This window comes from Phascolarctos cinereus, unplaced genomic scaffold, assembly GCF_003287225.1.
Source record: "Phascolarctos cinereus isolate Bilbo 61053 unplaced genomic scaffold, phaCin_HiC Scaffold_2;HRSCAF=192, whole genome shotgun sequence".
Lineage (NCBI taxonomy): Eukaryota > Metazoa > Chordata > Mammalia > Diprotodontia > Phascolarctidae > Phascolarctos > Phascolarctos cinereus.
Genome location: NW_027555625.1, coordinates 46,432,753 through 46,455,234, shown reverse-complemented (window position 1 = coordinate 46,455,234; position 22,482 = coordinate 46,432,753). Strand labels below are relative to the sequence as shown.

At 43.2% G+C, this 22,482-nt stretch overlaps 1 protein-coding gene across 1 annotated transcript in view; it reads left to right on the top strand.

Moving 5' to 3' along the window:
- ZFHX3 (zinc finger homeobox 3) overlaps positions 1-7,395 on the top strand; it is a 318,956-nt gene extending 311,561 nt beyond the window's left edge. Inside the window, 1 exon segment of the mRNA XM_020963589.2 lies at positions 1,154-7,395. Coding sequence (XP_020819248.1) covers positions 1,154-2,925 — 1,772 coding nt within the window. The 3' untranslated portion in view covers positions 2,926-7,395.
- The last annotated feature ends 15,087 nt before the right edge of the window (positions 7,396-22,482 follow it).

Sequence of the window (22,482 nt, the reverse complement as noted above, 5' to 3'; positions counted from 1 at the left end):
TGTGTCTTCCAGTGCTGGCATCAAAAAGCTGTCAACAGAAGGAGAACATCTCAAATGTTCTTCCCACTCTTCTGCCACATGCCCAACCAGAAGCTGGGGTTGGAGTAGTGGGCACTTAGGTCTGGAAGTTTGGCCTGGCCCTGAGTCCTGATCGACTGAATTCTCCAATGAGCCATTTAAGTAGATTAGATGGGTCAGGGGCAGGATCCCTTTTTCCTCAATTGTGTTGTTCTGCTTCCAGTCTGCAGTGGTCCCCCTCACTCCCAATTCCAGCAGCAGTGTGGAGGATCAAGATTAAAGGCCCACATAGAGCCTACCACACTGGCACTAAAAAGCTGTGTGGCCTCAATGACCAGACAAGTTCCTGGCCTCCTCTTCTCTTCCATTTTCTCCAGCTTATGAGCTCAGCTGTGGTGTTCTGGGGCTGAATTCGTATTATCCTAATGCCTCGACACACCCAACAGACCTTCTTTGATTCAGGTGGTGCCACTGGAAAGCCACAAGGCTGTGGGTGGGCTAGTCAGACCAGTTACAATGGGACACTGTAATCTATTGGGCCTCATACACTGGGCAGGCTATGGATAATGGTTTAGTTTTCTGACTGTGTAGTTGGAGTTGTCCTTCCTTTTTAAAGAGGATCAAAATGATACAACAGTGTTAAAGTCAAGTTACAATGTTTCCAACTGTGGCTGATCAGACCAAAATGGGCTTGAAAGGTCAGGCACAAAAGAACATTTGGGGTGGATTCTCTGAGTCTGTGCATCTTGAGGTTATTTTGAGTTGCTTCACTTCTGCTTTGCTCATTGAGAAGGCACAGCCCCTTCTCAGATGGGCCGCACTATGCTGGGCAGTCTTGTGCCAAGTTCACCCATGTTCCTAAAGACTGGGGAAGAAAAGAAGGCATATGCTTACCCTGGTTGGTATCAACCTGAGGTTCTTAGGTCTAAATGTTGAGACCCAAAACTATTACGCCAAGTTCTTTTATAATATTTTGATTAGAGTTCATGGATGGTGGGGGTGGGGTGGGGCTAGAACCCTGAGGCTTGTACTAGCTGACATGGGCAACATTCTGATGTTGGAACCTTGCCCCATCTCCCTCATCTCTTCATTTCCAACCTGGCTGATGGCCTCATTTTGTCTCCATTTATTTTAGCTTTAACATCTCCCAAACCGAACCTGATGGGTCTGCCTGGCACCACGGTCCCTTCACCTGGCCTTCCGACATCTGGATTACCAAATAAACAGTCGTCAGCCTCGCTGAGCTCCCCGACCCCAGCACAAGCCACTATGGCGATGACCCCGCAACAACCCCCCCAGCCCCAGCAGCAGCAGCAGCAGCCTCCACCAGTGCAGCAGCAGCAGCAGCAGCAGCAGCCGCCTCCCCCACCAACACCACAGCAGCAGCAGCAGCAGCCACCACCTCCGCAGCAGCAGCAGCAGCGAAAGGACAAGGAAGTAGAGAAAATGAAAGAAAAAGAAAAGGCACATAAAGGGAAAGGGGAGACCCTGGCGGGCCCCAAGAAGGACAAAGGAGAGGCCCCCACAGCCACCCTCTCTGCCCCGTTACCCACAATGGAGTACGCGGTGGACCCGACCCAGCTGCAGGCCCTGCAAGCAGCCTTGACTTCGGACCCCACCGCCCTGCTCACCAGCCAGTTCCTTCCTTACTTCGTCCCCGGCTTCTCTCCTTACTATGCCCCCCAGATCCCGGGCGCCCTGCAGAGCGGCTACCTGCAGCCCATGTACGGCATGGAGGGCCTGTTCCCCTATAGCCCCGCGCTGTCACAGGCCTTGATGGGGCTGTCCCCCGGCTCCTTGCTGCAGCAGTATCAGCAATACCAGCAGAGTCTGCAGGAGGCACTGCAGCAACAGCAGCAGCAAAGACAGCTGCAGCAGCAGCAGCCACAGCAGCAGCAGCAGCACCAACCACAGAAAGTACAGCAGCAGCAGCAGCAGCAAGCGCCCCAGCCGCAACAGCAGCAGCAGCCGCCCAAAGCAAGCCAAACCCCAGTCCCCGCGGGGGCTGCTTCCCCCGACAAAGACCCTGCCAAAGAATCCCCCAAACCAGAAGAGCAGAAAAGTGCACCCCGCGAGGTGCCCCCCCTCCTGCCGAAACCCCCAGAAGAGCCAGAAGCAGAAAGCAAAAGTGTGGACTCCCTCTCCGACCCCTTCATTGTTCCAAAGGTGCAGTACAAGCTGGTCTGCCGCAAGTGCCAGGCGGGCTTCGGCGACGAGGAGGCGGCCACGAGCCACCTGAAGTCCCTCTGCTTCTTGGGCCAGTCGGCGGTGAGCCTGCAGGAGATGGTGCTCCACGTGCCCACGGGCGGCGGCGGGGGGTCCGGCGGCGGGGGCGGGTCTGGCGGGGGCGGCGGGGGCCCTTACCACTGCCTGGCCTGCGAGAGCACCCTCTGCGGGGACGAGGCGCTGAGTCAACATCTCGAGTCGACCTTGCACAAACACAGAACAATCACGAGAGCAGCAAGAAACGCCAAAGAGCACCCTAGTTTATTACCTCACTCTGCCTGCTTCCCCGGTCCTGGCACCGCATCTACCTCGCAGTCTGCCGCTCACTCCAACGACAGCCCCCCGCCCCCCTCCTCCTCCTCCTCTTCCTCTTCCTCCTCCTCCGCTTCCCCCCACGCCTCCTCCAGAAAGTCTTGGCCTCCAGGGGTCCCTCGGGCTTCGGTTGGGAAGCCTGCTTCTTTTCCTCCTCTCTCCTCATCTTCAACGGTTACCTCAAGTTCATGCAGCACCTCAGGGGTTCAGCCCTCGATGCCAACAGACGACTATTCGGAGGAGTCTGACACGGATCTTAGCCAAAAGTCCGAGGGGCCAGCCAGCCCGGCCGAGGGGCCCCCGGCCCCTAGCTGCCCCACCCAGGACCCTGGTCTAGCTAGTGTAGGAATGGACCCCTTCAGATTGTAAGCTTTGAAGATGAACAATTTAAAACACACACACACACACACACACAAACACACACACACACACAAATGAATTTAAATAAAAAAAATTAATAACAAACCAATTTCAAAAATAGACTAACTGCAATTCCAAAGCTTCTAACCAAAAAAAAAAAAAGGAAAAAAAAGAAAAAAAAAAGAAAAAGAGTGGGTTGTTTTCCCATATAACTATCTATGCCGGTGATTTTACATTCTTACCTTTTTTTTTCTTTTACTATGAAATACCAACTCTTGTTACATTTGTCCTTTTGAAGGTACTATTGGTCTGGGAGACAGAAGTCCATAGGGCCTCCTCATTGTCTTTGGAGCTTACACCCCCTTGTATATTGCCCCTTTTCGATAACGCCCCAATTGATAGCACAGCAGAGTCCGGCATGCACTGTATGGGAAAGCAGTCCACCTTGTTACAGTTTTAAATTTCTTGCTATCTTAGCATTCAGATACCAATGGCTTGCTAAAAGAAAAAAGAAATGTAATGTCTTTTTATTCTCAGGTCAATCGCTCACACTTTGTTCTGTTTTCAGAATCATTGTTTTATATATATATATATATAAATATATATATTTTCTTTTTTTTGTTCCAGAAAAGATTTTTTTGTTTGTTAATTTAAAAATGGGCAGAAAGTATTCGAGAAAAAAAAACAATGTGAACTGCTTTAGCTTTCTGGGGATTTTAAGGATAGCTTTTCTGCTGAAGCCAATTTCAAGGGGAAAAGTTAAGCACTCCCACTTTTCAGAAAAAAAAATAATAAACACACAAAGAGTGTTGAGGACTTGTAGCTAAAAAAAAATAAGTTTTAAAAAAACTGACTTTCTGTATTTATGATAGATATGACCATTTTTGGTGTTGAGTAGATTGTTGCATTGGAAATGAACTGAAGCAGTATGGTAGATTTAAAAGAAAAAAAATCTTTTGTGTACATTTAGCTTTTGTATGGTCCAGCTGACAGCTCCTCATTTGATGTTGTCTTGTTCATTCCTAGCAGATAGATTGCAATCTGTTGATTCGCCGAAGCTTTTCTCCCCTTTGTCCCTTTCTTCCCCCATCCCCCATCCTGTAATCTTCCACTTAAGGTGGCTGCCTTCGTTTCTTAGAGGGTGGCTGCATAATTATTTTATAAAAACTAAAGAAGTTCAAAGGGTTTTTGGGGTCACTAGGATCCTCACAGAATATTTTTGGTTGGGGAGTTGAAACTTTTTAAGGCGTATACATCCTAGTTACCTATGTCTGTTTGTTACCTTCGTGCACTTATCTTTTATTTTTCTTTCCTCTGTTGTTTTTTTTTCTTCCTTCCCGTCTTCCTTTCCTTGTTTGGTAGATGCTTCAAAGATTCTTTTCCTAAAACAAAAGCATTTATTTCTGTTTGTGTAATTGGGCTGCGCACTTTTTTTTTCCCAAACAAATTTTTTGGTTAGGGGTTTATTTTGGTTTTGGTTTGTTTTGGATTTTTTTTTCCTCTCAAAAAAAAAAAAAAGAAATTTCATGCTTTAAATAAAATCCAAAGACACACCCTTTCACTGCTGGTGCAGGAAGAGGGGGAAAGGGTTCTTGTTACTTGAGAATTTGTTTCTGAATTAAACAAAACAAGACTAAGTTTAAATAAAGGAAAAAAAAGAGAAAAAGATTTCCCAGGTTATCATCTGTGCTGCTTCTGCAAGCAGAGAGGCAGCTGTTAATGACGATTCCACATACCAAAAGACACGTTTTTACTTCAGAGTTTTGTCCTTGTGTTAGGCAGTCTGAGCGGTGAATGATCTAGAAGGGGCAGCCAGCCAAGAATCAGATAGCGGTGTACAGAAGAGCAAAACCCAGCAGACACACAGAAAAGGGAACCGGACATAAGGCACTTGTGCTTGTCAATCTCTGTATTCCTGTAACACAACACAATGCAACGCGCCCTTTCTCATCTTTAAAAGTCTGGACTTTGAAAGGAAAACTTTGTGCTGCTAAAAATGTAGATTTCGGAGACAAATGCTTTGCTGTTTCACTTTCGTAGCCAAAAGTCAACAGAAACAATCTCCCCCACCCCACCCCTTTGCCCGGAAAGTGTGAGATCCTCCCTTCCTCTCTCTTCTTCTCCCCCCCCCAATCCCTTACCTCCCTTTTCTTTCTACTCCTTATGTTTCAAAAGGGAACTTTGAAGACTGTGAATCAGGTTCCGTCGCTTGGTCCCCTTTCCGGCTGCTTTCCCCAGTGCTGAAGCCACTCATTCATCGGCTTTGCAAAAGACTGGAGCATTCCACGATAGGAAAATGGATTTCATTTTTTTTTAAGCCGGGACTGTTTTTATTTTTATGAGGTTTTTGTTTTTAGTTTAATGAAAGAGCAGATCCTGAACTGTTGTACATATTTCTAACTAGGCTGATGCACAGTGCAAATTCCTTTTTTTAATTGTTTTTTTTAAAGTAGAAAATACTAAAGAGTACCATCTAAATATTCATACCAGTATCCAGTTGTAGCATAAGGTGTCAAAAACAAATACACAAACCATTTGCTGTTTTAACAAGCTGTTTTCTTTTGACAGAAATTCTTGTATTTCTCCCTGTGTTTGAGATGAACATTTTTTAAATTCTAAAGTTGTACAGTTTTTTTTGTTTTCCATTATTTTATCTTGTTTGTAATTCTATGAAATATATATATATATATTTTTTGCCATTTAACTGTTGTATGTTACTCTGTGTCTGTATCATATAGAATTTTTTGTTTGTTTCGTTCTCTATGTGATACCAATTAACAATTTAACACTAGCTTTATCTGTCAAATTCTGCTAGGTCTCTTCTGAAACTTTTTTTAAAATGATATTGCTTGGTAATAGTGCAATTTCTACCCCTCCTCCCCCAACTTTTAATTCCTTTCCTTGAATTTTTTTCCATCCCTCAGGATTTGGAAGATGGGGTGTTAGGGTGTTCTCATAACCCCCCCCAAAAAAAAACCAGATTACATCCTCCCTCTGTGGCAGGTCAGATGCAGTAGGATGGTGTTAGTGCCCAGCATGCAGGCAAGGACCAGGCACTCTTCCTGGTTTTCCCTGGCCTGTGCAAGCATTGGCAAATAGCAGTGGGGTTGGGGAAGCCTTAATTTTCACCTAATGATTGTTTCCCAGATGTTAATGTGACTAGCTAAACTTAGTTCAACCCTGAGTAGGATGCACAGTAAATGATTTTTTTTCAGTCACCAGAATTCTCTACTTGGAAGCCAACCCCAGGAATAGCAGAACAGTGATAGTTAAAGAGTGAAAACTAAAATTCTTCTACCCAAGGTGGCTGAATGGCCAGTGTGATTGTTTTGGGGGTTTTTTAGCAGGCAAATTAACTTCCAAATTTATTTGTGAATAGACAGATATCTTGATTTCAGTTTAGAGTACTTTCCATCTGGGAATTAGTTCTGTCTGCTGCCTGGTAGAAGGATGAGTGTTATTCTGTAACTTCTTTTTTCAAAATCAGCCCACCCCTCCAATTTTTTTTTTTTGATCCTGAACATGGTTTCCATCTTCTTCACCCCAGGCAGAAGGGCGATGTTGCTGGATTGGCTGGGACTGTTTTTGTCATAGTACCAAGTGAATCCACGGAGTTCCCCTTCTTTCTTCCACCCCTTGAAAAAGGTGGGAGAAGGTAGCCTTCCATCTCCCAAATCCCCTCCCCACGCACACTCCCCTAAATCCTCACAATACAAGGAAAAGATTTAAAACACTTAGCAAGTTTTTCGTTTGTTTTTAAATTAAAAGCTATTTAAAGAGATGAATGTGGCCAAAGTTTTACACAATTGAAAATAAAGTAAAACAGTTGGCATGTGTTAAAGAAACCTGAGTTTATCAGGCATGTCAGGAAGATGCAGGAAAGAGAGAGGCAGTAACCCAAGCCAGTGCACTTGACGCTCATGGACATATATTTTTTTTAAATAATAAATTAAATTAAAACATTTTAAATAGAAGCAGAAATTGAGTCGGTTGGTTGGTTTGTCGGCGCTGAGATACTGCCCACTGTGAAACACAAAGCTTTGCCTAGTTTTTTTTTTTGTTTACTTTCTTTTGTGGGGGGGAGGGGGGCGAGTTTGGGTAGGACAGAAAAACGTAAATGAACGTTACCCTGAGGTGAAGAGGTATATGAACAGCCTTTGCAATGTACAAAAAAAATAGAGCAAATGAAACCAAAAAATGATGTTCTTGGTGTTTTTCTATAATGTAGTCTTGTTAGCTTTTTTTGTTACTGTAACAATGCTGATCTCGAACTGTACCAAAATACATGGAGACTAACAGAAACCACATGGAACTTTCAAAACCTAAAAAAAAAAAATTTGTCACAAAAAAACTTTGTTGTCATAGTTAAGTTGATTGTAGATGGTAATTGAATATACTCCTTTGAAAATATTTCATCAAGTATGTTTCCTGCTCATTGTGATACATTAAAAAAAAATGAGCAAAAGCTCTTGTCTCCGATGTCACCAGGTGTGTGCTCTGGAATGGGGTGGGGGTGGGGCTGAGTGGGCGGCCTTGACCCTGGGGGGGTGGGGGGGGTGCATGGAGTGAAATTGATAGGCACACAGACCTGCGCCCAAGTGCTTAGGGGCCGAGATGAGTTGTCTTTCCCCATGCCCTGGCACTGATGGAGAAAATAGCAGCGACCATGGCTATGACACCATCTGTTGAATTGGAAGGGACTGACCCTGGTCTGACTTAAGGAACTCTGTAAGAATCCCAGACACCTTGCAAAGGAAATTACATGCAAAGGAAAATGGGATGGTCTGGAGGAAGAAAAAAAAAGTTCACTCAACTTCTATGAAACAGACTGGATCTGGGGTTAGTGACATTTCTTTCCTCTGATTATGAGAGGGAGGGAAGAAGGAAGGAAGGAGAGAAAAAGAAAGGGAAGTTGAAGAAGTAAATGCTTGACTATTTCCCTTTGCTAGCAAAGCCCAACTTGGTGGAGCACTGCAGAGCAGAGGATGGGAAAGGCTAAAATTGGTAATACCAGATTCCAAAAGACTATACCCATTCCTCTTATCAAAAAAAAAAAAATCACCCCTCACAGCAGAAAATGCCTGAAATTCATTAATAAGGAGCCCATCCAAGATGAGACCCAGAGGCCTTGCATTCATCTCTAATTTATAGCTGCAGCTGATAAATAATTTACAAATCTATTGCAGCAGGGATTGGAAGGCCCCTTGAACAGGCTGTGTCCTTGGAAGGGCCTCCCTTATCTGACCTTGGACAGCAGGGGGCCCTTTCTTCCCTGGGGCTCGAGATTGACCGGCTCCTAGGGGCTCAGCAAGACATAGCTGTCCCAGTTTGTTTCCTTGATCCAGAAGACAAGTGGGGGAGAGGAAACAGTCCTACTAATAACTTGGGGATTTCATACGATTTTTTTTTTCTTTAAGAGCTGGAAGTGAATCTTCAAGCTCATAGGATCATTGATTTCAGAAACCATCTACTCCTATTAGTATGCCCCCCCACCTCATTTTACAGTTGAGGAAACTGAGGTTCACAGATATAAATTGATTGACCCAAGGTCAAGCTAGCATTAAGTTCCAGAGAGATGAATCCAACTGAAGTCCTTATCTAGTCCAGGAAACAGGTTACACAGCTGGTTAGGATGAGAAACCAGGTTCCTGACCCCCTAGCTCAGTGTTGTTGCCACTATGACAAGTAGGCAATGTTGGGGGCCAGGCTCCCCACCTGTTTGTCCATTAGAAACCCCAGTTTGAGTGGGGGTCAGGTAACCTTGTAGTGCCAAGCAAGTGACAACAGCTCAAGCTTCCCTGACGCACGCTTCTGAGTGTTCTCAGAAAAGACCCTAGACCTCACTGAGTTGTCTTGACACACAAAGAGTTAACATCCCTGGCTTCTCACGCTGTACCCCTCAAAGCACAGATGACCCTGCCTGCGTCCAAGAGCTTGCTCGGCTGCCTTCTTGGGGCAGAATTATTTCAGGACCTGACAGGTTAACATGGCAACTTTTTAAATGAATTTTTTAAATAGAACTCATTTTTGCACAAAAGTTCTGCTGCTTCAGCTTTTGTGGAAAATATAAATTTCAGTCTTCTTCCTCCAGATGCTACATTAGGAAAATACTTGGTAATAATAGTTGAATAGAGAGAAGGAGGGGAGGCGGCAAGGATGCTGGATATAGGTTTAAATATTGGCCCTGTGTGACCTTGAGGGAGTCACTTGACCTCTGGACTTCAGTATCCTCATCTGTAAAATGGAGAAGATGGGACCAGATGGTCCATTCCAAACTAGAGTTCCCTAAACTTTTAAGTTTGGGAGGGGTGTGTGAAATAGTCCCCTTTTCTTACTATCCATGGTAAAATACTTCTGAATTGGAAAAAAAAAAGATTATCTGGACTTTCCTACCAATCTGGCTTCAATATGTGGATATGAATCTTGGAGTTACCAGAGGTTTATCTCCAAAATGTGGAATTGTAACATCTGAAAAAAGCTCGTGTCTGTTTAGTCAAGTGGCTGTTTCTAATTTTGCTTTAAAGAAATGTCTGTAGTGGCCAGCCCACGTAACACGCTAATGACCTTCCAAATTTCACTTTTAAAAAGAGAGCAGGTTTTGAGTTACACTGAGTACAAGCAGCTTAAGAGTCAAATTGAAAGATGAGAGGTTTGCACCTGCTACCCCCCAACATTTAATTACAGCAGGACAGATGTGCTAAGCCCCAGCCTCTATCCAAGGCTGCTAAGGCCATGACTAGCCTGACCAAACTGTTCTGCAGGCCCTTAGCTCTGGGAAAACTTTTCATTGTTCTCCCCATAACTCTGTAGTGAATGTGTTTTTCTTTTTTCTTTTGGCTTTTTGTTTGTTTGGGTTTTATTGTGAGGCAGTCAGGGTCTTGCCCAGGGTCACACAGCTATTAAGTATCTGAGGTCAGATTTGAACTCAGGTCCTCCTGACTCCAGGGCCTGAGCTCTATCCATTGTGCCACCTAGCTGCCCCTGTAGTGAATGTTTTTAACTTCTATAATAGATGCAGGCTGTCAGCACTTCCTTACTGAGTACTCTCTAGCCCAGCCTGAGGCTTGCCTCTTGAATCAGTGAAGGAATAAAGCATTATTAAGCACTTACTATGTGCAGAGCACGGGGGATACAGATAGAAAAGTGAGATGATCGCTCCTCTGAAGGGGCTCACATTCTAATGGAGTGAGGTGTCAAACTCTGCCCGCCTACTGGTGGCCAGAACCAGATTGAAACATAATTGGGAAATGTTTGTCAACATAAAAATAAAATACAAGACAGACAATGTTAATTTGTGGTTTTCTAAGTCAGCATATGTCTATTTGAGTTCCACACCTTGCATCAACATATATGAAAGACTTTCACTTCAAGTCAAATGGAAAGGTCCCATGGCCCTTAGGATACAGCAGAAAAGTAGATGGCCTCTGATATCATTTCCACTTATCAAATCGATATCTGTTTCTGATGATGAACCATTTGACGGTGCCAAGGACTTTGGTGGTAAGATAAGAACTCTCTTTTCCAGGTCTTCAGTAGCTGGGCTTGGGACATCCAAAGGAAAGGAGCTGCATCTCCCCAGGAGTGGCTTCCTAAAATAATGGCTGATGGCCCTGGCTATTGTTACTGGTGGTGATTCTCCCCCCTCAGTGAAAACTTGTTTTCCACGTCGGCTCGCTGCCTTTAACTTCAATCTCTCGCCCAAACACCTCCCTCTTTTTCTTTTTTTCCAACACTCACGTCTGCACCAGGCCCCCTGGGAGTCTGATCTTCAGCTTTTTTCACTGAAAAACAAATCTGGAGAACTTTCATTAAGCTAGGCAGCCTGCCCCCATTACTATTAACTAGCTTAGACATCATAAAAGCCCATGATTCTATGACCAAACTTGGGTTCTGTGGATATGCAGCCTTCTCAAAAATTGCGATTATAGGCTCAAGAATAAATTTCCCTTTGATCCTTTATGACTTACTCATTCCTTATCCCATGTGGGATGTACAGAGGAAGGAGCTATTTAATCCACCTTTTGGCGTTCTTATTAACATGGGAATGGTAACTTTGGGATTAACTGTCTTATTCTGGCCTAGGATCCCTGGGCTTAGAAAATGAGCCCTGAAAAGCAACTAGGAGTGGTGATTGAAATAAGGATCAGTAGTTCCTCGGTCTCTTAAAAGAAGCTTACACCGTTATAGTACTCTCTTGTTCTCTCTTTCTTTTCCTACTTTCTTTGGGGTTTTTTTTTTGTTGTTTTTGTTGTTGTTGTTCCCCCACAAGCACCTTCTCTGTTGTGGCTTTAACATCTCAACAGCTAGTACTTTGTATCCCCTCCTCTCTTACCCTGCCTCCCCAAATGTCTTAACTCTCTGTCTTCATCAGTTGAATTGGCATGCTGCAATTAATGTGGGCATGGTAGGGGGAGGAATTGGCCATGGCTCAGTCATCTTTTCCATCACTTAGCCCTTAAAGAGTTTAGCTGCACAGAGAGTCTGGAGGCTGTGGTTAAGGAATTTGAGTCTCTTTCATAGCATTCAGGGCAGCTAGGACACACAGTGGATAGAGCTCTAGGCCGGGAGTCAGGAAGACTCATCTTCCTGAGTTCAAATCCAGCCTCAGACACTTCCTAGCTGTGACCCTGGGCAAATTACTTTACCCTGTTTGCCTCAGTTTCCTCATCTGTAAAATGAGCTGGAGAAGCAAATGGCAAACCTCTCCAGTATCTTTGCCAAGAAAACCCCAAATGGGCTCACAAAGAGTCAGACACAACTGAAAAGACTGAACAGCAACCTTCCTTTCTATATGGCAATTCAGAGGAGTCTGTTGATTCATACCAGCACAGTGCTACACTGGCCCGACTAGGGGAAAGAATTTTCATTCAGTTGCAAATATAGGGTAGGGCTGATGTAAGTGGAGTGAGCAAAATATATATTTTTTTTTCCTTTGGACAGATAGGCCAGGAGCTGCTGTTCAATTGTTTCCTATTCTTCATGACCCCATTTGGGATTTTCTTGGCAAAGCTCATTTTACAGATGAGGAAACTGAGGCAAAGAGGGTTAAGTGACTTGCCCCAGGGCTAGGAAGTGTCTGAGGTCTGATTTGAACTCATGAAAATGAGTCTTCCTGACTCCAAGCCTAGTGTTCTCTCCTTTATGGTGCCACCTAGCTGCCCATAGGCAAGAATACCCATCGCCTATGGTTAATTAATTACGTGTGAAGTGTACTTTTTAGTAGAGTCCGCCATGATGGAGAACATGTTGCCAACTGTTAACTCCTCCCTCTGCTTCTGTCTAAATTAAGCCAATACAGACACCCCACCAGGAACAGGAACATCTTAAAAAGCCTCCTGAGAATAGTGAAGGCACAAGTGGCCCAGATGTGTGAAGAAGAGCTAGAGAACCAGGAAAGAAAGCAATCAGAGCATTTTCCCTCAGAGAAGCTGTTCATAAGAGAGGAAGAGTAAAAACAGCTGCTATGGGAAACAGAAAAAGAACAATAAATAAATATTTGGAGAAGAAATAATTCTTCCATATGCAATGATTAAATCAGTGTGGAGAGAGAAGCCAGGGTAGTCAGCAGTTCTATACTGCAGCGAACCTGCTATCTAATAAAGAGGTTTGTCCCTACAGTGCAGAAGTGACTTTTACTCAAAATAATTTTGTCCTGACAAGTCTACATGATCAAGGCCATTTTTGTAACCAAACAGGGGAACAGTTTAGAACAGGCATGGGGAACCTGTGGCCTTGAGGCCACATGGGGCCCTCTAGGTCCTCAAGAACAGTCCTTTGACTGAATCAAACTTTGACTGAGCCACACTTGAGGACCTAGAGGGCCCCATGTGGCCTCAAGGCCACAGGTTCCCCACCTCTGGTCTAGAAGTTAGACTGATAATGATGGGGAAATCTTTGGCGGTAAAAATCATTCAAGTTGAATGTATGATCTTTCCGATTTTTTCTCTGCTCTCAGTGTAGCAGCATCCTATAAATGTAATTTCTCAAGGGAGCACACTGCATAAGGCATGAGGTCATGTTGGGGTCCCTTGGTTAGTCTGCCTTCATTCTTTGGGTAGCTCTTCTCAAGTCTAATTTGGAGATAATGAAAATGTTTCCAGCATGTAACTGTGCTCTGGGCTTCATACCTTCTCCAAAGCGCTGCCAAACCCTGTGAAATTTCTCAAATGGTTTGAATTAAGGGATGAGTCTGTAATTTCCCCTTCAGACTCTCCTTGGCTATGATATGGTTCTGATTATAAATAATATCTTTCTTCTCAAAGCCAGGGTAGCAAGTAATGCAGTCTCTTGCCTCTAGCATCGACCAATGACTAATGTAAGAAAGAAAGTTAAACTCCCAAGTGTGTAGCCACTCTGCTCTGATTGGGGCAAAGGAAGAGGACTATTCCCCTTTTCTTGCTAGTCCTTGCAAGCAGAAAGCTGACTGCTTTTTCAATACTTGTTTCATCTTCCTTCCTTAACTGTAAAGTTATCAATGTTCAAAAAGTTATCAAGATGTATAAAAAAGGCTTTTCTTATGGCTCCCTCTAAGGCAGTAAATTTGCCAGGTCAGCCATATGTGGTCCAAGGAAAGCACCCCTTCTTTGATGCAAAGGTAGGTGTAGCCCTGATCTGCTAAATATTATTGCATGTTATTATTACATAATGGACAATGAGGGAGAGCAAAGACTCACAACAATGGCCAGTCTTTGCTATAATCAAATTCTTCCTTTCCAAATGTTAGATGTAGGGAGGGAATAATAAATAAGGGGGTAAATAGCAGTTTACCGCCAGCTCTCTCAGAGGAACCGATAAAGGTGGCATTGATTTAAGCTGAGACCAGGAATTGTATTTTTTACCATATCTGCCCTAAGTGAAGTATATTAATATATATTTGAGTCTGTATATGTATGTATAGTATATATTATGTTATATATTATATAATTATGTTGTATATTATATAATTAATATATGTTAATGTTATCTATTATATAATTACATATTCTATAACCTAATTATATATACACATATATGTATCCCTTTTCTATGTGTATTTATAAAACATTTACTGATAAAATACCAGAGTCCAGGACTATGGGAAGGAGACTGCCCCAAAGCAGAGGTAACTCTCATGGAAATGAATACCCTGAAACATGAGGTGGCTGCTTCATATAAGCCATAGACAGGACTGTGGCTATGGCTAGAAGGAAGGTCAAAGACCGTCTAGTTCAACTCCATCATCTTATAGATGAGGAAACAGGCCCAACATCGTTTCATAATCTGCCCCATGATATATAAGTAGTAAGCATCAGAGGCAGAATTAGAACTTGGATCTTCTGACTCCAGAACCAGTAGTTTTTTTTCTCCAATGTACTGCCATTATCAATAAGAAACATGTCAACACTTAATATGTGACAGAAAGTATGCTAGGTACTGGGGATCCACACAAAGGCAAAAAACTGGGAAGGAAGGAAGAAGGGAAGGAGGAAGGAAGGAAGGCTTACTGTGTGTCAGGCACTGTGCTAAGAGCTTTACAAATATTATCTTACTTTGATCTTCCTAACAACCCTGAGAGGTAGGTGCTAGTATTATTCTCATTTTAGAGATGAGAAAACTGAAACAGGCAGAGGTTAAGTGACTCACCCAGCGTCACAAAGTTAGTAAGTGACTGAGAGAGGATTTTAACTTAGGTCTCCTTGACACCTCATCTCAGTAATCTATCCACTGTACCTCCTACCTGCCTCTCGGTGCTAAAAGAGCCAGGGCACCACCGGTCCTAGTCTGTAAAACTTGGTGGAAGTCTAGGTTTGCTTTGAGGGTTGGACTACCCATATGAATCACTGAGGTACCTTATATTTTTTTTGGCCTCATATTTTAAAACTTTCCCAGACCTTAGTGATAACAGGAGGAAGAAAAAGAATTGCATCTAAAGATGAATCCTAAGCGTGTTTAAGATTGTTTGAATGCAGAATGTGTTACTATTTAAGATGTAGGAAAGGTAAGGAAATTTAACTCAACATACCAAGTTAGTTTGGCTGACAGTACATGGCAATCCTCTTTCTTTTAACTTCATTATACACATCTCTTCCCACAAACTTTTACACCTACATGGGCCTTTCTGAGCCTGAATTCTTCAGTTCTCTTTGCTTCTTTGCCTCATCTCGTTCTGGTCCCAATCACAATTTCTCTATGAAGTCTTTGCTTTGGTGACACCAAGGGGATGTAGGGTGTTTCCCATCTTCCCCCTTTTTCCCATGCTGTTCTTGATCATAATTCAGCTAAATGATTTGATTCAGGCTTCTATTCCCTGCTGAAACTGGTCCTGAAATGATCCTTTAATTCAAGAGTTCTTAACCTTTTCTGTATCATGGACCCCTTTGTTAGTCTGGGGAAACCTATGGACCCCTTCTCAGAATCATGATTTTTAATTCATAGAGTAAGATACATGGGATTACAAAGGAACCCAAGTATAGCAAAGTATAGTTATCAAGATTTTTTTTAAAAAAACTAATTCATGAAACCTCTGCTTTGATTCATTCTGATAAACATTTACCACATGGCTACTATGGCCAAGACAGTTGGGATACAAGGATGAAAAATTGCAATTCTGCTTGTAAGGAACTTCTTTTTTTTTAAGTATTTTATTTTTATTTTTCCCCAGTAACATGTAAATATTTTTAATATTCATTTTTAAAACTTTGAGTTCCAATTTCTCTCCCTTCCTCCCTCCCCCCTCATTGAGATGGTAAGCAGTTCAATATATGCTATACGATGTGTAGTCATGCAAAATATTTCCACATTAGTCGTGTTGTAAAAGAAAACAGACAAAAACCTCAAGAAAAATTTTTAAAAGTTTTTTTTATAAGTATGCTTCAATTTGTATCCAGACACCATAAGTTCTTTCTCTGGGAATGGATAGCATTTTTCATCATAAGCCCTTCAGAGTTGTCTTGGATCATTGTATTGCTGAGAATAGCTAAGTCATTAAAGAACTTCTAATGAGTAGGATACAATAGGCATAACTAGAATCAATCAATAAGCTTTTATTAAGTGCCTACTATGTGCTGAGCCCTGGGGATGCTAGTACAAGGAATGAAATAATACCTACTCACAAGGATAAATGCCAAGTAGAGTAAAAGCAAAGGAGAAATCCAGACAAATCTCTAGAGAAGGGATAACTTGGAACTGGAGGAGTCAGGTTTCATGGAGCACATGCCACTTGAGTAAGATCTTGAAGGAAGAGAATTTTCTTATCAATAAACAGGTATTTATTAAATGCTCACTAGAGTGCCAAGCCTGGTGTTAAGCACTGGGGCTCCAAAAACCAAAAACATAAAAAGGGAGAACAGTCCCTGTCCTGTATGAGCCAAGGAGGAGGAGAAGGAGGATCTGGGGAGAATACATGCACCTCTAAATATGGGCATCTCTACAGAGATAAAATACAAAGTAACCTTGGAGGAGAAGGGCTCCTGCAGAAGCTGGTGCTTCAGAAGAAAGCCAGGAATTCTAAGAGGTAGAGATGAGGATAGAGAACATTTGAGGCATGGGAAACAGTTCTTTTAAAAACACATGGACATGGGGCAACTAGGTGGCACAGTGGACAGAGAACCAGCTCTGGAGTTGGGAGGACCTGAGTTCAAATTCGGCCTCAGACACTTAGTAACTATGTGACCCTGGGCAATTCATTTAACCCAAATGGCAAGAAGAAGAAGAAGAAGAAGAAGAAGAAGAAGAAGAAGAAGAAGAAGAAGAAGAAGAAGAAGAAGAAGAAGAAGAAGAAGAAGAAGAAGAAGAAGAAGAAGAGAAGAAGAAATAAAAACAGAGGCAGGAGATGAGGCATCCTTGTTAAGAAAACCAAGTAGGTCAGTATAGTTGGACTACAGCTTACACCAAAGGGAATAATATGAAAAAAGACTGGAAAGGGAAGAAGAAGCCAAGTTGTAAAGAGATTCCATTGCACTTACATACAAGAACAATCTCAAGGTCTCTCTTGAGAACTTTGGAATTGATTGTGTGACATGGGAGATACTGGCACAGGACTGTCTAGCGTGGTGTGCCCACATCAGAGAAAGTGCTGTGCTCTATGAGCAAAGCAGAATTGAAGTAGCTCAAAAGAAACTCAAGATGCGTGAATTTAGAGAATCTACCCCAAATGTTCACATGGACTGTTTGTAAATAGCTTGTATGGGTCTGATCAGCCACAGTCTAATGCGCTGTAACTTGACTTAACATAGTGATGCCATTTTGGTCCTCTTCAAGAACGAAGGAACAACTACCCAAACTATCTCTCCAGGCTCTACTACTGACTCTCTGGATTTTCTCTAGCACTCTTAGCTCAGGCACCTTCTTCCATCTCCCCTGCTTTTCAGCTTCCCTTTATGTACTGTCTTCTTTCATTCTAATGTAAGCTCCTTGAGAGCAGAAATGATCTCTTTCTGCTTATATGCCCCATGCTTAGTCCAGCGCCTGGCACATAGTAAGTGCTTAATAAATGCTTGTTGACTTGATGACTTGATTGGGTATGGGGAACAAGAGTGAGGGGCTGAGGGTGACACCAAGGTTGCAAACCTAGAGGAGGATGACGATGTCCTCAAGAGTAGTAGGAAAGTTCAGAGAAGTAGTAGGTTTGGTGGGAGCTGTGGGTGGAGAGAATGAGCTCTGTTCTGAACACGTTGAGGTTTGCCCACAGGAATTGTACAGTGTGCCATTTGTGATATAGTACTAGAGCTTAGGAGAAAGACTAGGACTGGATGTATGGAACTGGGAGTAATCTGCATAAAGGTAGTAATTGAACCATGGGAACTGATGAGATCACCAAATGAAAAATCAAAGAGTTTACCTGTGCCAATGCACAGAGATGGCAAGAGGAGGTTAGGGATCATCCAATGGCCTGTTTTACCTAAAATGCAGAGCGTATAGGGAAGAGTAGTGTGAAATCAGGCTGGCAATGTGTGATAGAGCTACACTGGAGAGGCATTTATATGCAACATTACAGGCAATGGGAAGCCACTGGCCATTTTTTGTGTCAAGAAGGGATATGATTAACCCTGAACATTAAGGTGGCCCATTGTTGCATCAGTATGAAGGACTGACTGGAGATGTAAAAGACTTGGAGGCAGGAAAATTATTACACTTGAATAAATTAAAGGAAATAAGGAGGAACATAAGGGTGGTAGCAAGATAAATGGATAGGAGGGAATGGACTTAGAGGATTGCCTATGGTTGGTGAGAGTCGTCAAAGGTCCCTCCAAGCAATTGCGGTAGTATGGCAAAATATTTGCCCTGAATGATCATTCTGAGAAAGTAACAATGTTATAGAAAGAAACATGATCTTTTAGTTATCTCACTTTGCAACACAAAAAAGGAATGTTGTCACTTTACTGTCATGTTTTTTCATTTAAAGGTCCACAAATGAAGTATGGGGTGGCACTATTATTAAACATGAAACTGATTTCCCTTCAAAGACTGGAGAGTTTTTCCCAATCATTTCCTTGGTTCTGACATCTCACTGTAGCAATTACAAGTGAAATCCAACAGAGTTGATTGATACTTAGTACCAGAGGACCCACATTTGCTGGCCAATTTCAGGGTAAAATGTTGCCACTGAATCAGCTGTCTAACTCTCCACCTCTTCTTCTTTAATTCGTTGTTATTTGCAGTGACCCTATAGGTGAGGGAGAGGTGATTGATTCCAGGTTGTGAACTTGGTCAACAAGTCATTTCCTACTAGTGAACACTCCAGCATCAGAATCCATTTGCCCTTTTGTGAGTCACCACCCCGTTCCTCTCCCCTCTGCTCCAATCCTTGAAAAGTGATGAACTGTGTAAATCTAGTCTGGGTCCCCTGATTGCCCAAGAGGAAAAGCACAGAGGCAGAGAGCACAAAGCTAGTCACAGCCCCTATTATGAGCTACTCGAAGAGCTGGCAAGACTTTCTTAGCAAGGCCATGGGTCATCTTTGACTCTGAGGCAGACAGCCGAAAAGAAGAAGCTGCTTAGTAGCTCTAGCAGACAGCAAAAGAAGTGCTAAGTCCCAATTGGGTATGCAATTAATTCACTCTGAACTGAGTCTGACTACACATAATGAGAGAAATTCTCTAATAAACAGCTTACAGATGTTGTACCATTCTTCTTGGTGTGTTTAATAATCAGATTCAATGAGTTTTGCAAATAGTGTCTATGCCTAGAGTAGGGGCTCTCTCCTTCCTTCAGGCAGAGACACCCTTAAGATGTCATTGTGTTTTGACAGGATGCTTTCCTGATGTCTTGCAGAAGGCAGCCCTGAAGGGGATTTCCCTCAGTCCCTATTAGGAGGTAAATAGTTTTTAGAGTTGTCAAAAGCAAGCAGTCAGTGGCTGGCTGAGGCCACTGCTGCCTTTTCTCACTACCAGTTGTCTTATTTTCATTTATTGGAGGGCATTGTGGTCTTTTATGACATTTCATGATCTGTGACAGACCATCTCTTCAGCACCTTCCAGTTTTACGTGGAGGAGATGATGGAGACTTTTTAGAAATTGGGACAAGAGCAGGAATGCTCTCTGAGACTACAAATCCCAGAATTCCCAATGACGGAGGAGGAGAGACACTAGAACCCAATGGACAGAGCTGGGAGTCTGTGTAGAAAGATGATAATTGAACCCATGCTAGCTGATGAGCGATCCCTGGAGCGTGCCTGTATGAATGTGCAGAGATGAGAGAAGGCACGGTGAGATTAGGGAGTGTCAGCTTTGCCTGGAACGTGGAGTCCTGGTTAAGACCTTGTTACAGAAGCTCTTGTTTCCTGGAGAGTCTTTTTTCCACGTGTATAAATCTTGTGAACAGATCTAGAACTGGGAGGGGACCTCGGAGCCAGATTATTTTATACGCAAAGAAACTTGGACCCAGAGAGTCTGACTCACCCAAAGTCCCACTGCTGGTAAGTACCAGAGCTGGGATAGGAACCCAGGCCCCCTGACTCCAAAGCAGGAATTCTGAACCTTCCCTGTGTTATGGACCCAGTAAGGCAAAGCCTGTGGATACCTTTTTAGAATGTTTTTAAATTCATAAAATAAAATCCACAAGCTTACAAAGGAAACTAATTTTATTGAAAATACAGTTATCCAAATATTAAAATAATAGGTTCACAGACCCCTGGGTTAAAAACCCAGGATCTAGTGCCATGTCCTTTTCAGAGCACCAGGAGAGTTCAGATTTCTTCCTGAGCCTGACTGACATTCTCTGAAGTTTCAGACACATAGCATTCTGTAGCTGAAAGGATGCTTGAGAAGACATTTAGGCCATCCTAAAGGATTTCAATCAAATTATCCCTGAAAGAAGGCTGTCCATTTTCTCTATACTGCACAAAAAGCCCTTTCCAAACAAATCTGTGAGCCCTAGTCAAATATTTAACTCCATGGTCCTAGATCCCCAGCCAGGGTTATTAAACTTTCTCAGCTCTGCAGGAATGAGGCTACCCTTGAATCCTGTACCATGACTTGGAAAGAATATTTTGGGGCTTGACAAGAAGTCCCAGAAAGTCTTATTCTCCTGGAACTGGATCTGTTTCCCCTTTTTCCCACCCAACCAGACTTTTAGCCTGGCCCTCCATTGACACTGGCTCCCCCATTTCCCAGTGGAAATCCCGTGAGTGGAACTGGAAGGAGCCTCCAAAGGTCCTGTTGGCACTCTCTTCTTTAATAGGCATTATGGTCTGTTCTACTGTGAGCAGTGACTCCATATAATGAATTAATGCCCCAGTTAACTAGAGGGAGCCCTAATTATTTCCACTGCTTTCCCCCTGTGTTCCCCTAACTGGCTATATGAATCGGATGCAGTTCACTGATTGACAGGGATTGGAAAAGTCACTGGCCTCCTATGTTGGCAGGGAACCGAATTCTGAAGCGCCCGTAATTCGCAGCTGGAGTATCATGTCTCTGAGTTTTTGCAGCACCTTCTGTTTTCAGTTTACTAGTGAACAGGGCACATCAGAAGGGCTTGGAGTGAGGCTGAAGCCAAATCAGACTTGACAGAAAATTATTAGCAGGGTACAGAAGGAAAAAAGATCCCCCTTCCTTTCTGTAATCAGGTTAATATGTGCATGGAATGTTTCACTTAAAAAGGTAGTGTGTTTTGGCAAAGCTGGTTTCTTAAGTAGAATTTCAGTTCCCATTATGTGAGGCTATCCATTCCCGTTCTGGCAAGGCCTTTGATCAGTGAACTCAGTGGGGGAGAAGGACATAGGCATATTAATAACTTCAACATGTGGCCCTTCGGCCCAGCTGTACCCTCGCCTTGGAAAATAGCCAATTGCAAGGGGATTTCTTAACACGATCTCTGTGTGTGCATTTTAAAAGAGGATGGGGGGAGAGGCAAGGTTTGGAGGAGTGAAGGGGGGGAGTATAATAGAGGTTCAAAGAAGGAAATCAAATCTGGTTTGGCAGTAGTTTGTTCTCTGTCCCCCTTCCCTGTTTGGGTCACTCTTGCAATTGCAAATTTGGATCTCACAGACTCTGACTCCATCTTCAACTTTTACTCTCTCCTCCCCTTCTTTTGGAGTGTTATAAAGATTAAAGCTGCTGGTTTAATTTACATACCAGCTCAAGACAAGGCTGGGAGAGGGAGAAGGGTCTATAGTGATGGGAGACTAATGGGGACCAGGTGCCTGAAACAGGAGCCCGGGGTCCATTTTGTCAGGACCATATCTTTTGCCCTTTCCCCTCTCCACTAGAATTTTGACTGTTTTATTTTATCCTGTTAACAATCTCAACCTTTAGGCCTCATTCAATTATTGCCTCAAACTACAGCCTTGCCTATTCCTTCGGTGTGTTTCCTCCAGATTATTTCATGCCTCATGTCTCTTCAGACGGCCCTTCTTGTCCTCTGTCACTATTTGGTTCCAAGGAGATTCCTAAGAGGAGGACTTGGTAGCTTTTGTTTCATTTTCTTTACAATAAATTTTGGGTGATGGCCTCAGTTGACCCCTGTCCCCTTCTCTGTCCTTCCATAACGTGCCCATCGTATCTCATTCTTCCCTTGTATGTTTCCCATCCCCGTCTTCTAACTGCTCACGGTGCCACCCATCAGAAGGCCAGCCCTACTGTTGCCTCTACAGAATACGGAATGTTCAGAAAGGGAGAGTAGGACTTTTAAGCAGCACAGTAATGTCAACATTCATTCCATAAGGGAAGCCTTGATGAAGGGAATAAGCATTTACTAAGCCCTTACTATGTGCCAAGCACTACGAGTTTATCTCATTCGATCCTCAAAGTAGGGGCTGTTATTATAATACCCATTTTATAGTTGAAGAAACTGAGGCTGACAGTGGTTAAGTGTCTTGTCCAAGGACACAAAACTGGTAAGTGAGTAAGGCTGGATTTGAACTCAGGTCATCCTAACTTCAGGCTCAGTGCTCTATCCACCATGCCACCAAGCATCTGCTAAGAGCAAAAAGCTCTGTGCCATGTCCTGGAAAAGATATGAAGATAGGGGCAGCTAGGTGGCGCAGTGGATAGAGCTCCATCCTCAGAGTCAGGAGGACCTGAGTTCAAATCTGGCCTCAGACACATAACACTTACTAGCTGTGTGACCCTGGGCAAGTCACTTGACCCT